Source organism: Mercenaria mercenaria, chromosome 3, assembly GCF_021730395.1.
Source record: "Mercenaria mercenaria strain notata chromosome 3, MADL_Memer_1, whole genome shotgun sequence".
NCBI lineage: Eukaryota > Metazoa > Mollusca > Bivalvia > Venerida > Veneridae > Mercenaria > Mercenaria mercenaria.
In genome coordinates this window covers 33,686,301-33,703,262 of record NC_069363.1, presented here as the reverse complement: position 1 = coordinate 33,703,262, position 16,962 = coordinate 33,686,301, and the positions used below count along the sequence as shown (strand labels likewise).

Here is a 16,962-nt window from a genome sequence, read left to right as displayed (position 1 = left end):
AAAACCTCCCAAACAATTGCAATCATTCATGATGTACCCCCGCCCCCAACCCATACCACCCCCAAAACCTGCATTCTAAAGAAATGTCTCCTTCATGTAATATTTGAATTGAGAATAGCGATATCTTTGCTATTGAGTTATTACAATGACACTAGATTTCAATCATTTTTCTGTAAATTTATCGAAACCAATTCAAAGGATTCTATCTACAAATGTGAAAAAAATATTTCATCGTTATCAATGCACACATCTACAGCCTGGAAACGGTAGCTCAACTTTTGAAATGACTTTAAGCATAAATATCAGCAAGAATATAACAAAATATTTTTCCCTTTTATTTCAGTAAGCCTGTAATAATAGAATACAATAATCAAGGGCTAGCTTCCTTGTAATACGTTGTTATATGACCACCACATGCATGTGCCGCTTTGGGATTCAGGTCTTCTTTTGTGGCTGTTACCACAGCGTTCGTACTGAGGGCACTCAACAGTTTCAGCTAAAACAGTAAAAAGGCAGTATATGGTGAAATGTCTTAAACGTTGTACTATTGTATCAACAGTTATATGGTTAACTTTCCTAATAAACGTTCGCGGTACTATTGTATCAACAGTTTCAGCTGAAACGGAAAAGGGCAGTATAATATTCCTTAAACGTTTGCTGTACTATTGTATCAACAGTTTCAGCTGAAACGGAAAAGAGCGGTATAACATTCCTTAAACGTTTGCTGTACTACTGTATCAACAGTTTCAGCTGAAACGGAAAGGGGCGATATAACATTCCTTAAACGTTTGCTGTACTACTGTATCAACAGTTTCAGCTGAAACGGAAAGGGGCGGTATAACATTCCTTAAACGTTTGCTGTACTACTGTATCAACAGTTTCAGCTGAAACGGAAAGGGGCGGTGCATGTAATGTATATGGTTCAATTTCTTAAACGTTCGCTACAGTTAAACGTACGTTGTACTATTGTATCGTATATACCGAGATTGGAGTCGACACATAAGCTTCATTTCCTTCTCTTATAAACAGACTCAGTTAAACCAAGTTTGGTATTATTTTGCCTGAATGCTTTCTATGTTTCCACTGGACCTTCTTATAGACTTTCCTTAAGTATTTAATGCCATGTGGCGGTATACACAGTCTCCATGGTCTTTGACTCAGTCTTGTTACAAGTACTGGTATATACACAGTCTCCGTGGTCTTTGACTCAGTCTTGTTACATGTACTGGTATATACACAGTCTCCGTGGTCTTTGACTCAGTCTTGTTACATGTACTGGTATATACACAGTCTCCGCGGTCTTTGACTCAGTCTTGTTACAGGTACTGGTATATACACAGTCTCCGCGGTCTTTGACTCAGTCTTGTTACATGTACTGGTATATAAACAGTCTCCGCGGTCTTTGACTCAGTCTTGTTACATGTACTGGTATATACACAGTCTCCGCGGTCTTTGACTCAGTCTTGTTACATGTACTGGTATATACACAGTCTCCGCGGTCTTTGACTCAGTCTTGTTACATGTAATGGTATATACACAGACTCCGCGGTCTTTGACTCAGTCTTGTTACATGTACTGGTATATACACAGTCTCCGCGGTCTTTGACTCAGTCTTGTTACATTTACTGGTATATACACAGTCTCCGCGGTCTTTGACTCAGTCTTGTTACATTTACTGGTATATACACAGACTCCGCGGTCTTTGACTCAGTCTTGTTACATGTACTGGTATATACACAGTCTCCGCGGTCTTTGACTCAGTCTTGTTACATGTACTGGTATATACACAGTCTCCATGGTCTTTGACTCAGTATTGTTACATGTACTGGTATATACACAGTCTCCGTGGTCTGTATATACACAGTCTCCGTGGTCTTTGACTCAGTCTTGTTACATGTACTGGTATATACACAGTCTCCATGGTCTTTGACTCAGTCTTGTTACATGTACTGGTATATACACAGTCTCCGTGGTCTTTGACTCAGTCTTGTTACATGTACTGGTGTATACACAGTCTCCGTGGTCTTTGACTCAGTCTTGTTACATGTACTGGTATATACACAGTCTCCAGGGTCTTTGACTCAGTCTTGTTACATGTACTGGTATATACACAGTCTCCGTGGTCTTTGACTCAGTCTTGTTACATGTACTGGTATATACACAGTCTCCGTGGTCTGTATATACACAGTCTCCGTGGTCTTTGACTCAGTCTTGTTATATGTACTGGTATATACACAGTCTCCACGGTCTTTGACTCAGTCTTGTTACATGTACTGGTATATACATAGTCTCCGTGGTCTTTGACTCAGTCTTGTTACATGTACTGGTATATACACAGTCTCCGTGGTCTGTATATACACAGTCTCCGTGGTCTTTGACTCAGTCTTGTTGCATGTACTGGTATATACACAGTCTCCACTGTCTTTGACTCAGTCTTGTTGCATGTACTGGTATATACACAGTCTCCGTGGTCTTTGACTCAGCCTTGTTGCATGTACTGGTATATACACAGTCTCCGTGGTCTTTGACTCAGTCTTGTTGCATGTACTGGTATATACACAGTCTCCGTGGTCTTTGACTCAGTCTTGTTGCATGTACTGGTATATACACAGTCTCCGTGGTCTTTGACTCAGTCTTGTTGCATGTACTGGTATATACACAGTCTCCGTGGTCTTTGACTCAGTCTTGTTGCATGTACTGGTATATACACAGTCTCCGTGGTCTTTGACTCAGTCTTGTTGCATGTACTGGTATATACACAGTCTCCGTGGTCTTTGACTCAGTCTTGTTGCATGTACTGGTATATACACAGTCTCCGTGGTCTTTGACTCAGTCTTGTTGCATGTACTGGTATATACACAGTCTCCGTGGTCTTTGACTCAGTCTTGTTACATGTACTGGTATATACACAGTCTCCATGGTCTTTGACTCAGTCTTGTTATATGTACTGATCATTTGAGATTACTGAGTGCGTTCAATGTATCTATGTACTAGATTTCCTACTTAAACCGTTGCTATTGGTAGAAGTACTATGATATATAATATATATATCTTTTTAATTTTATTCTTAAAGTTGTGGATATAGCCAATCTATATCCTAAATCCAATATCATATTACAAACAGTTCTCTGAGAAAAACTGTAACAGACTGGCTTTGTCACTGTTACATAAAGTGAAAGAAAAATTACAAAAATCTAAAACATTGTCTAATCTAGGGGCAGAAGGTGTATTCCGCATTTTGTTACCCCTGTTACTATTTTGCTTTTTTGCATTCCATGCTTCACATCATTTTAAACTATATTTTCTTAAAGAAGAGGGTCAATTAGTTCTACAACAATCAGCTATGTCTGGTTTAATGGTCAGCGTAAATATGAATGGTGTTTAAAACTTCGTTTACCTCCAGCGCTTTCATACCAGCATCTGTGTGTACAGCTGTTCGTTCAGCGTCTGACAGGGAGAAGACGTAGCATTCGTGTCCGGTAACTACAACCATTTGATGCTGGAAGAAATGTGGATAATCTGATAAGTGACCGTGCTCATGGCTACGGTATTATATTTTTTTTGTGGCAAATAAGTTGTAAATGGTGTTCGTTCGCCTCGCTCTGATCCTTATGATAAACTGAAAATACTTATATACCGGTATGATCCTCTCTCAAAACATGGTTGTCAGTGCTATTTGCAGTTTTACAAACAAAATGTTTGATTATGAGGTTCTACGAAAAAAATAACTTCCCAGTACTGAAAAGGGAAGCGTTTTATACTGTTGTCTGATTCTTTTGGAGAATAGTTGATATTAGTGCGGAATTCATGAACACAGGAGGTAATGTTAAATATTGTTAAAAATGTAAAGGCCTACGAAACAAACAAACAAACAAATTAAACTATATTATAGAAGGAATAAATAAAAAAAAACAGCAAGTTCAAAAGAGGCTTTTTCAGACCTGAGAGCGCCTGTCTTGTATCACAAATATGGACAGTTCGTTTCAAAAGATTGGGATGGGTGTATATAACGTGAAAACTCTTACCGCGTGTGGCTCGTACACAAATTTGAAGGTTTCATGTTCTGCTGGCTCAGTCGAGGGTCTAGGATGGTGTGTGTGATGGTGTCGTACCGTTGTCGGCGGTATCGTTGTTGCTGACTGGAATCATTGATAGAGAAAAAATCAGACCTGCACTTGCACGAATATTTGATAATCATTTAGTTCAAAAACTAGAGAGAGTTTATAATATGCAGTTGTCATTTCTTTCTGACTTTAGATTAAATTAACATGACTTGACTCGACTTGATTTTTTCTTTCTGGTATGTGTTTTGATCTACATTATCATACTGTCCAACGTTGGCAAACATGACATATAAATAGAGGCCATCGGTCACATTCACATGTTTATTGTCACTTTCATTAAAGGATCTAAGAACACAGCTTCTTTGGTGTTTCTTGCTTACTGTATTTTGTATTTCAAAATAGATTATTACAGTTTCCAGCAACTATTGTTTAAGAGCACGTGTATGCATCTAAGAAACTTTAAACATAACACGGAGAATAATCGTTTTAGTGCTCTATTCCAAGAAATAGACGGGGCAAAATACCGTTTTTTAAATCAAAATGCATTGGAAACTAGGAGTACTACATTCTAACAAAGCATGTCGTATTTTATGAGCTCTTTTGTAACAACGACGTATTATGACAGAAACGAGGAATATTCTTGGGAGCAAGGTATATGGTAATCAACAGGTGTGCAGATCATTTTTAAATATCTAAAGAACAAATAAGCAAAAGATCAATATTTTAAATATCGTATTTACCCAAACGCTCGCAACACAGACGACGCTGATGATAATTGCACGGATCATTTTCTCTGCTCGTTTAGTTCCAACTGCGACGAGACCAAATGTCAAATAGTACTTATAGTTGGTCAATTTTTATCGCATACACAGCAAAATTGTCACGATTAAAATGTTTAAAATCAGCAATGTCCTATTTCAAATTTATCGTAAAATTTCACCTTAAAATTATGTGAAATCATATAATTTCGTGGTTTCGTACAAAACTGCAGTTTCTTAGGCACTAGAATCCGTAGTTTCAAATCGATAAGATGAAATAAATTGAATACTATATATGTTTTCTATTGAATTCCATTTTGTGGATTGATCCAACCACGACAATTAGCCACCACGAAAATTAATGAGTTTACAGTACTTATTTGTAAGAATCCTGCACTTAGGATGCTATTTTCTTGATATATCATATAGGCTGCTATGCTAAAAGTATTTGTCCTGATTTTGGACATGTGCATGAAGTATTTTCTTTCAGTTATATAAATATGTAGGTATTGGTACATTTTAAGAACATGTACTCGTTGACCAAGGGTTGACAGGCTCAGTAATATCGGTATTACCGCGGTTTTCGTTCGAGTTCAATTACTTACTTAAAAATGATGTTCGCAAAACACCTTACACTTGTTTACCTTAAAATGACTTAGTTTTAAGCCAGGTGCAAACGCACGACTTGATGATGCCGTCACCAGTGGAGCCAGGTGCGTCACATGGAACTGTATTGTCTACTGAAATTAGAGTTGTCTTTTCCCGGTTAAAATCTTGCATACGTGACTGCCTTATAACTATGTGTTTATGAATCAACATCTAATACATGTACATTTCCTTCAAAGGGATGAACATAAACTCTAATCTGCAGGGCCACCAGTCTCGGAAGAGGCCATGTCAAATGTTTACATATTTCGTTTTCAGTGATCAGTATGCATATACCTCTATTTTTAAAGTTGTTCTATGTCAAATATAAAGTTGAAATATTCTTTTGCATAATGTTCTTATTGGAAGAAATGATCTTGGCACAACAATTTGGATTGATGTATCAGATAAATTACATGACACGTAAAAATAATTCTTAAAAAAGCACACACATGTTTTAAGTGCATTTTGACTTACAGTGCTGCATATTAACTGATAAGTTTCAAGTATACAAGACATTTCAGTCGGGTCATTGTTAATTTTAAGCATATAAATCGTGACAATTTTGGTAAGCACGCGATAAGAATTGAACAACTTTTATAAGCTATCACCATTAAATCTTCTCGCATACTGAGACAATGATCCGTGCAATTATCATTAGCGCCGTCTGTGTTTTAAGCGTTTTGGTAAGTATATAAACAATTTTTGTAATTTTATTTTCCTCTGTTATTTTGTACCAAAGAATATATTTGTTTTTAAATTTCATACAGTGCCGACGCACATTCGATTTCACGAAACTCTGCGACATAACAATTATGTATATGGCACGTTGTCGCCATTTACAAGTGGTCATTTACAAACGTTGTAATAAATATTTGATTATTTTCTTTCAATAATTATAGTCAATGTCAACGACAAAAGCGCCACACCACCAACACCATTCTAAACCAACTTCAGAACCTGCTGAGCACGAGGGTTACAAGTTTATCTACGAGCCACATGTGGTAAGACATTTCACTGCAATATAATCTACAGAAAAAAAATAAACTATCGATTACTGCTTCATATGTTTTGGATGAACCAATAAGAAATTTAATTCATCCTTGACCAATGATTTAAGTTATTTAGAAAGAATAGTTAATGTTGGTATGAAATTTATGAAGTTAACTCAAAGCTCAATGCTGTAAAAGAAGCAACTGTTATCGGATCTCGGCACGTGTAATGTAAAAATGAATTATAACTCATATAGAAAAGTGTAAATAAGTATGATGACGTACTGCTAATCACTGCATTTATTATTATGATCAAAACGAACATTACAAGCCATGCCATAAATTAACATAAAAACACAATTCCATATAATTTTCTTCCAGCACCAAATGGTTGTGGTTACCGGACACGATTGTTACGTCTTCTCTATGTCAGACGCTGAACGAACAGCTGTGCACACAGATGCTGGTATGAGAGCATTGGAGGTAATATTTCACTTACATGCGCCGATCATTTACTAGTAAACAATGTTGATTTGGTTTGAAAAAGTGTTAGTTTGTGTTTGGTATTAAAATGTTTCTACGATCAAACATAACCGCTACCTTTCTGTTTGAGTTATATTTTAATAGCAATAACATTGTTATTCAAGAAAATACAGACCAAAGACATGAAAAGTGTTGAAAATGTATATTGCAGCTTTTCATTTCGTGACAAAAGCGCACTGGGTGCGCAGAAATTAATGTAGTACAGTGTATATGGAATATTTCCAAAGAACAAGTTCACAGTTTGTAAAACAGATATCAAATCGAATGGCTGCAATTTGAATCTTTTTTTTTTATTAAGATTCACTGTTACAGCGTTCGTGCAAGAAATGGTACTCAGCAATGGTATATTTTTTTTATATTTTAGCTGAGACTGTTGAGTACCCTCAGTACGAACGCCGTTGTCACTGCCACAAAAGAAGACCTGGATCCCAAAGCGGCACATGCATGCGGTCATCATATTACCACCTTTTATAAAGAAGCCACTCCTTGATTATTACGCTCAATTATAACAGGCTTATTACAATATTAAATACAAAAATTTTATGTTTTTGTTGATAAATTAGGCCGAAGATTTTTAAAAAATTGTGCTAGTATAAAGCCAGTGCTTAAATGTAAACTGGTGTCTGCAACCAAGGAATTCATTACTTTTCAACTTCTCAGATATGATTTAATGGATTATACAAGGTACAAATATTAAAGCGACTGTGATTGATAGAAGAAAACGACATTTATAACCCTTTATAAATCCATAAATATTGTTTTATTCCATTTTCTGTCTGTCAGACATGGTTTGAAGGATTTCAAAAAATCTTCATATCATGGTAATGTTCACGTGGCCCTGCAAGATTCAGTGAAACTCCTTTGATGAGCACATGAGTTATAGCCATTAGTACTTATATAATGTTTACTATGTAGGGCATTTCTTTGCAAATTTTATGTCTTTTTAAGGTCTATCATTTACTAAGGAATATTGTGGCCGAGATTAGTATATATATAGCTTTCTTGGAAACTGATGTACGGTTTGCGTTCTGGTCACTGCTGGGGTCAGGTCAAGGCTGCTGTTTCTAAAAAGATATTTTTGATCAATAACTTCAGTACGGAGTAGGGTACTGCGTCCAAACTTTGAATTAAGGAAGCTTGCATGGAGGCCACGTTTGGTTCAAGATCATCGTTTCTAAAGATAGAAAAGTGGTCTTCTCAGTTAGGAATGAAGTAAGCAGACCAAATCCAGTAAATCAGTAGCTTCAATAGTGACCATTTTTTGTTCCATGATTTTAGGCAGCTTTGCTCAAGGTCATAGTTACTAAAGATTGAAAATAGGTTTTTGATCAATAATTTAGAATGGGTAGTTTTCAAAAAGACTGAAATTCAATTGCATTTAAGTGCATTCTGTAGGGAGGAAATGCTTCTTAAAGGGTGAAACCTTAATCCCGTTTGGCGGAGGATACCAATTCACTGAATTTGCTTGTTATTCTTACTTAAAAGAAAAGATGCCTATGTCTCCATTTTAACTAGTCAGCAAAGCATATGTTCAATAGATATAGTTATGCAAACATCCATTTCAGTCTCGGCATTGTTTTTAAGGATGTACTTCTGCATTAATATGTATGATAATTCATACTTTATGCCTTTCTATGTGATGCGATCAGGAACAAGGACCAAAATGATTCCAAAGAAGGATTTTAGTCTCCTTTTTGTGTTATCATTGGTACTGACGTACATGGTATGGTTGAATACCCATGTTTTAAATAATGCAAAATGATCGCGGATGTACCGTGTTACAAAATAAATCTAGCTGCTTGCATACCTGCCCTAGCTGCTTGCTTACCAAACCTACCTACATAACTTACCTATTTCGCACACTTGCTAGTACCTTGGCAACTAAGAACTTTTCTTTTTCTTTGACACAACACGAATAACTGCGACACGACAAAGTTAGAGGTATACATCTGCATGACTTATTTTATACATACTTTTATGCATGTTCAGTTCTAAAACATTTCTTTTTATAACAGATGTACTTTTTCTAAAACCCCAAGGTATTGAAAATGCGCGGTCGAACAATCTGGACATTTACTCAAACACGTAAGTAAATCGGATGTTATTTATACAACGATATTCTGACTGCAAATCTATTCACTATAAATTATAATTTACAAAGTGAAATTTTAATATTATTTTCTTTACAGTTTGCCCGAGTCTTTGGTCCTTGTGCAGGAATGGAAGAATATTCCCCGATGGGTCATCCGAAACTATAAGTGCTGTCGATGAGGCAGAGTTGTGTGAATGTTGTGAGAGCCATAGGAGGACACACGAAGTACTCGGACGAACAAACTATTCTGTGATTCAGTGACTTTTCACATTGTTAGAATTTTACGTTATATATGTTTCATTTGTTAAGTTTTATACCTATATGTTAGTCAATTGGGATTAAATTACGGGGAAGTAAGTCTAATGTGTTAAATTATATATATTCAAAATTTGAACGAAATCCGTTTACAAATAATCACATCTCATGGCATTATGTGTCGGATTAGAAATGGCCCTAAGTGTATAACAACTGGTCAGGTGATACGTTATAATAGCTGAGTGTGTTGATGAGAAGTAATGGACTTCAGCGCTGTCTCTATCGACTAGAAAACATAGCAACACTGAGTCCAGATAAGGGGATACATATTAGAATAAGAATATCTTTGGAAGTACACAGCGCAGCCTAGGCTCAGACGTGTTTGTGCATAAGAGGTAATGAAATGTGCAACACCCCTCGCGCTCCCTAGTTCTGGTTTAGGCGAGACATATTGAATTGACTCCATGATCCATAAGGACCAGAAGAAATAACAACGCTAATTCCACAATGTGCAACACCCCTCACGCTCCCTCGTTCTGGTTTAAGAACTCTTTTATACAGATATATCGAATGGACTCCATGATTCCTAAGGACCAGAAGAAATACCAACGCTAATTCCGCAATGCTCCAATGTCATTATTGCTTTTTTATATACTCTATTATGGTATTTAAGGGTTTTGGAACACAATGCACAAACTTTTCTGAAGTTCCATGTATACGGTCAGTTTTATACATTAGTATGCTGAATTCGGTATATTAGCATCTTTGAAATGTATTAGTTTTAATATTGTCGATCCTTGAAATACTTTTGATAAAAGCAAGGTACACATTTTCCCTTTTGCACAGGAAATCCGTGATCTGTGAAATCCTTTCAGTCGACAAGACGGCCAACGATATCACCGTCATTTGGGACTACAAATAAAATAATGGGTACAAAAAGATCTCAGGTATACCAAAACGTGCACACAAAATCAATTCCACACTTAGTCACTCTACTGAACATCAAACGATCAAAGTTCGTGTAGATGATCAACGAGATTATGTCTCCAACCCATTTTGAAACCTTAGCTACACAAAAACACACAAAGTTCAATTCAAGTTCGTGTGCTGCAACCAATATTCTAGCCTATTATCATCAATATTGCGATCTTTGGTAAATACATCCAGATGCGTTTCAATTTTTTAATTCTGTACATATCCAGTTATTGCAAAAGCCTTTGCCACCCTTTAGACCAACTTCAGTCTGACTGTACAAGAACACCATACAAGGTATAAAATTCATGACATTAGTATTTTGCGAAACAGAACACTAAGTTTATAGTGATTCAAAGGTAAATTGTGGACTAAACTAATAACATCCATTAAATCATTGTAGAAACAATATTTCTCACATTTTTAGACATTCGTCAGCGTTTAAAATGAACTTTTCAAAGATGCATGCTTACACGCTAAGAAATCTGTAAGATATTGTTTATATCACATGAAATGTATTGGTAACAAAGAGAAATTCGTTAGGACTACATAGAATTTGCGTGATGAAATCTGTATATTTTATATTTCATTAAATTTTAAAGTTACAATAATTGAGGGGAATGTTGCATTTCCAAGTCTTGCTTGATAACAAAAAATGTAGCAAGTTAAAGTTTTTCTGCTTTTATAGACCCTACATTTTTTTATCCGTTTTCGTTACTTCAGAGCAAGCACAAATAGACTAAGAGGAGGCAAAGACTTTTGAAATAGATGCATAGGTACATACTGGAATGCACAGGTGTGTATTTTGATCAGTAAAAGTCTTGCAAACTCCCATCTTCCTAAGTTCTCCCCATTTTATTGAACAGCATTTATGCCAGGTTTGGGACGTTATTGGTAATCACTAGAAAACAAATTATATCTTATATGCGGCCTAGTCGCATATGTCTTTCAAAGATATTTTGTGTAGGGTCTCTCTCCAGATATGCAGGCAGACACTATTAATGCAGTTTTCAATACACCCCACTGTCCTTGTGATATTCCTAATATGGATAATCTGTTTATATATGTTGTTCAAGTATACATTAATATTGGTACACCTCGCCAATTATATATATATATGCACTTTATAGGTTTGCACGTTATGGTCCTGGAGTTGTTCCCATTTACGAGTGACATATAGGCCAGTTCAGTCTTAAGATAAGAACTGACTCTCGTATACATTGAGCACATGCAAGCTATTGTTGTAGACGATACTGGACGCTTAAAAATAATGATTCACACCATCGCAATAGGCTTCCTGTGTGTGGCTTTTCAAATACTGATATTTCTAATTTTATTTCTAAGCATGATATCTGCTCAATATTTATTTTAAAAAAGACATTGGATAATGCTTACAGTCAGTTTATATGAATATAATTTTGACATGACGACATAAAGACATTGATCAAAGAGAACGACAAAATGGCATTGATCAAAGTGAAACACATGATAATATAATCACATCGATCAAAGGGACAGATGTTGCGACATAAAATGACAACTATCGAAAGAAAGGGCCAGGTGATCCTTTTTAACATGGCAGTTCACATTTTTTCAGTCGATGACAACGACGAAAGCACCACATGCCCACCACACAGGACCACATCATGGACATCATCATACAGGACCCACACTGGAACCAGCTGAGCACCAAAGATTCAGGTTTATATACGAACCGCACTCGGTAATATGCTAGCATATCAAGTATAACATACGACGTGAACTTGACCATGTATGGAATACGATCCCGTAGACGTTTAGTACGAGGTTCTATAATAAGAAGAAGTTACAATACAAGATACCTAAATCAAACAAACCCTTGGTCAGACCAATGATTTTGTTTGGATGTGTTTACCGAAAAGACAGGATATGTCGTGAAGAGGATATCTTTATTAGATCGACGCACGTTGAATACTTCGATCAGACTTCATGTGTTACTTGACAAAATCCTCCACCACCAAGATTTTGCAACCAAATTAATGAGAGTTGAAGTTGCAACTGCACATGTCCCTACTGAAACCATCAAATTGCCATATCTGTTCAGAACAAGTTTAATTCACGCGTTTATTTATAGGGTTTGAACTCTGTCAAATATTACATTAACCGGTCTTTGCAAGATCACAGATGACTACTTTGGCACTGAATGCTTCCATTTTTTAATGAATACATTGACATTTTGCAGCACAGGATGTTGGTTTTAACCGGACAAGTAACAGGGCAAGCATGCTACCTCTTTGACCTGTCAGACTCCGAGAAAGCCGCAATACACACTGACGCCGGCATCAGGGCTGTCGAGGTAATCCTTAGCCGGTGCTAAGGGGCATGGGGCGGGGTTGCATATTTCATTAACTCTCATGGCAGACTGAATCAAACCGTGTCTGCTATTATGTTTCTTGGTTGCGTTATTTGCTTCCAAGGGATCTTTTTACAGATTTATTAACTATCACAGCAAGAGTCTCTAAGTGCCGTTGGATGGTTGTAAAAAGTCTCGTCGTACTTGGACTCGGTGTTGTTATATATATTTTCTGGTCCTTTGAGATCGTGAAGAACAAAACATTTTACTGTAATAAAATACTAGTGAATTACGGAGCGCGTTGAGAAAATATTTTTGTCATTTCATCTTCCAAAAGACTCTTGCGCTTTGATAATACTGCAAACAATTCAGTGTATAATGAGGAATATCTCTGAATACAATGCCCAAGAAACGCTTTCAAAAATGTTTGCAGTTAAATGATGTCATTTACGTATGACGTACTGTCATGTTTACCAGCGGCATCTATAATTTGCCCATAATACTTAAAGACGATAATTCTGTCATTTTCTTATTCCAACTATATGTCAAATTAGATATATTTGCTGAAATAATAATTTTAGATCTTTTGTCTGATACAAACAATATTTTGTACTAGAGGTTTATGTAGTATTATTGATCATTGTATGCGAATAAGAAAATGATCTCGGCAAATCATAGGTCATTTTCTGAATATAGATTAGAGAGAAGTTAACTTTTACTTATACATATTACAAATAAACTTAAAAATTTACAAGTTCCCTTTGTATTACCTATTTTTATAGAGTTTACTTTATTTTTGTTCTTCTACATATATTTAATCCATCAATTTCGTCATTTGTTCACTTCTTATTTTCCTTATAAAATGAATCTAAGATGCGTTTCTGAAAAAGCATGACTTTGTATAAATAAACATTGATAGAAAGCTTAGTGCAAGTAATTTTTACTTCAATGAAATTATCTTTGCTTTTATTTATTTCATTTTGAAAATAAAATTGAGCTCAGAACGATTTTTTCCATGGAAAAAAATCCAGCACGAGGGGAGCTGCTTGTAAGTATTCTATGCTTAGAACATTGCGTTTGAATAAAAGCTGATAAACGAAATATACTTACAGTTTAGATTAATATGTGTTTAAAGCTACATCAACTAAAGGATAATAATTTTATTCCCATATTGTTTTTTTATAAAGAAATACGTGGAATTGGTATATTATGCAGTCTTAATTGCTGATGTGTTTCCATTATTACTTTTATAGACTTTAATGGAAAATCATTTTCTACCATGTACAGGGTCGGTGTGGTATATAGCTAATATATTACCCATACAATTGTCGATGTTGGTTTCTTTGCAGAAATGACTAAGAAGATCTTCGAAAAAACCAGTACTTAATTAAATTTTTATAATAATTTTTATAATAAAAATATTAGCCTAAATGTCGTTTACACTTAGAAACATCGAGCCCATGTCGATATCTGACACAGCGTTGTCATTAGGTACAAGCCATGGTGCATACTAGTTGAAATTGCATATATTAAGCGGCTTCATAGAAACAACTGAAATACAAAATAACCGAAAATCTAAAATACCAATGTTTCCTCTTCTTTCAATAAGAATACCTTTTGGAGTTTCTGATTTTTCAAACCTGTAAAAATGAACTGAAGGACAGGACAAACGGAAATGAATTAGCATTAAAACTTCATATTACACGAAATACAAAAAGATGCTGCGGTTCAACTAATTTGAATTTACCCTTGTAACAAGGTAACCTACCTCCTTAATTAAGCCGGTGCTAGCGGGCGTAAAGAATGTTTCTTTGTCACGTTGTATGCTTCCAAAGGCTCTTGCGCTGGTATAAATTTACACAGTGCAAACAAATTCAGTCGTATGTGCTATGGAGGGAATGTTTATTCCTCCTCGGTTTCAATGCAAGTACCATAGCTTTCAAGGTAAAGTGTTTGAAGTTAAGATATGTATAAGTAGGTGGAGTATATTCATTTGCTATGCCAATGTCTGGGCTGTCTTCATAATTTGCCCATAAGTACTACAGAGATGAAATGTATTTTATTTTCTATGCCAGTATCCGGGAAGTCAATGTAAAATTTAGATATATTTGTTGCACCATATGTACATAGAAGGTGAGGTATAATCATTTTCTGTAGTTGATACAAACTATGATCATTTTGTACTAGAGAGGTTATGTGTATTTATTTCGTCATTGGGCCTATCGAGCATACCGAAGAATATTCCTTCGGCCAATATTCGATAGCGGTCAGATTTTCTATATAGAAATAAGAAGAGCATGTACACATTTTACTTAATAACAAAATTACTAAAAATAAGAAACCTTAGGTGCAAAAATATTACCAAAGTTCAACATTTGATTCATCACACGGTATTTTTAAATAGAATTTTATCTTTATTTTTGGTTCGTTCCTAACATGATATTTAATGCCATCATTTCGTCATTTTTTCCCTTCTATTTTCCATATAAAATGTGTAAAAATCCTAAACATGCGTTTCTTAAAAGCAATTTTTTTGTATAAAACCATTGATATGAAAGCTTAGGTGCAAGTAATTTCCTACTCTCACTGAAATTATCTTTTGATTGATATTTATTTCATTTTTGTAAAATAAAAATTTGATTCGTTCTCAGACGGTTTATTTCCACTAATTTGGAAGAAAAATTAACTTCAGCGCGAAGTTGTTGTTGTAGTGTCATATGCAGACGATATTATAATGCCGCGTGAACATGCGGTATTGTGATCAAAAGGTTAAAGTAATGATTTAATCAGTTTAGTTAATTTGTGTTGTAAAGTTTCATTCGAATAAATTGTATTTAATGAAATTTTACTTCGCGAGTATTCGTTTTCTGTTTCATACAAGCATCAGGGCTGTGGAGATATTGGTTATTATGCAGTCTTAATTGCTAAGAATGTGAAGTTTATTCATTTCCTGTGTCAGTATCAGGACTGTTGATGTGAAGTTTATTCATTTTCTATGCCAGTACCAGGGCTGTCGGTGTGCAGTATATACATTTTTTATGCCAGTACAAGGGTTGTCGATGTGAAGTTTATCTTTGCAGATATAATGACTAAGAAGGAATCTTCGAAAACAAAATCACAAGTACTTGAGGATTTAGATCATTTAACTAGCTATTTTTATGAATATACTAAAATATTTAGCCTTAAATGTAGATAGTTTCTACGTACTGTTGTAACATTTCAGCTGAAGTTGTTGAGTATGCTGAGCACAGTCGCTGTCCATGAGGTTACCAAGGACCAGTTGGGTGCAAGTACCGCTCGTGCATGTGGACATGTTGCTCTTTATTACAAGCAAGGTGTTGCATAGTTAAACAAACATGACCATAATACAAAATAAACCGTAAAAATCTAAAAAAAAAAATGTTTTAGCTCTTTTTAAGGCATCACATTTTTTGTTTCTCAGATTTTTCCCCCCAAGAGGATAACAAAGAAGTGGGGAAAAGGGGAAAAGCTATATAAAACTTCTATTATGAATTTCGAAATCCAATGCATTTTGCTGAACATAATCACAATGTCTAGGTCATTTTGGAGAAACAATAAGTAGTATTAAGTGATGCCTAAAAGGTATATGGGTCTGTAGTTATGAACAGAACAGAACATTTTATTTAGGATTTAAACTGTACAGTTTCTCACAGTTTCTCATCCATAAACATAATCACTAATACAAATACAAGGTCAAAATATATAGTAATATATAATAGAGGATGATATATAAACAAATTATGGAAGTGTGGTTTGTAATGTTTTTCCACCAAACACCCTGCTAAACTGGCTGTTAAGGATTCATTACGTGCAGTGTTTTTCATCTTTCGGCAGGAGACGCAATTGTTGTCGCAACGCTTATTATTTAGTGCCAATGTCCCGGATGATATATGCTTTCCTCTTTGTTGCGTGTTCCGTTGCTTTTTCTAGCGTTGGATTCCCCATTAGTCTTGATCTTGATGATTTCATCTTAAATGGTTCGTAATTATCTGTAGCCAAGACAGAAACCGCTGAAGGTGGACTAGAATGTATTTATGTTAATATGCTAAGTTTGTTTCTGGTTTTACAATGTCTGCCTGCTTCTACTGAAACATCTTCCCGTGGCTGATTGCATAAACTATGTAGAGTTTCAACGCTAAAATACATTAAATAAAGTCTAGAAATTGATTTCTAAGTCCTTGAAATAACCAAAAATGATTTTCCAAATGTGAAATTTATGATAGTTTTGTTAATATCAATAACTGAAGTTTCAATATTTAATTTAAAGTTGTATTCCGCGAAGAATGAT

General features: G+C 35.3%; 2 protein-coding genes across 2 annotated transcripts; one reads left to right on the top strand and one right to left on the bottom strand.

Annotated features, from left to right (window-relative positions):
* Positions 1–322: 322 nt before the first annotated feature.
* Positions 323–4,950, bottom strand: LOC123523590 (uncharacterized). The gene is made up of 4 exons (XM_045301252.2): positions 4,805–4,950; positions 4,026–4,139; positions 3,398–3,499; positions 323–496 (listed from the first exon to the last, which is right to left on the bottom strand). The coding sequence occupies exons 1-4, from the start codon at positions 4,850–4,852 to the stop codon at positions 371–373; spliced, it is 390 nt and encodes a 129-aa protein (XP_045157187.2). The 5' UTR covers positions 4,853–4,950; the 3' UTR covers positions 323–370.
* Positions 4,951–5,996: 1,046 nt separating this feature from the next.
* On the top strand, positions 5,997–7,545 carry LOC123523591 (uncharacterized). Its single transcript, XM_045301253.2, has 4 exons — positions 5,997–6,153; positions 6,370–6,471; positions 6,841–6,942; positions 7,367–7,545. Exons 1-4 carry the CDS (start codon positions 6,106–6,108, stop codon positions 7,490–7,492), a joined length of 378 nt encoding a protein of 125 aa, XP_045157188.2. The 5' UTR covers positions 5,997–6,105; the 3' UTR covers positions 7,493–7,545.
* The last annotated feature ends 9,417 nt before the right edge of the window (positions 7,546–16,962 follow it).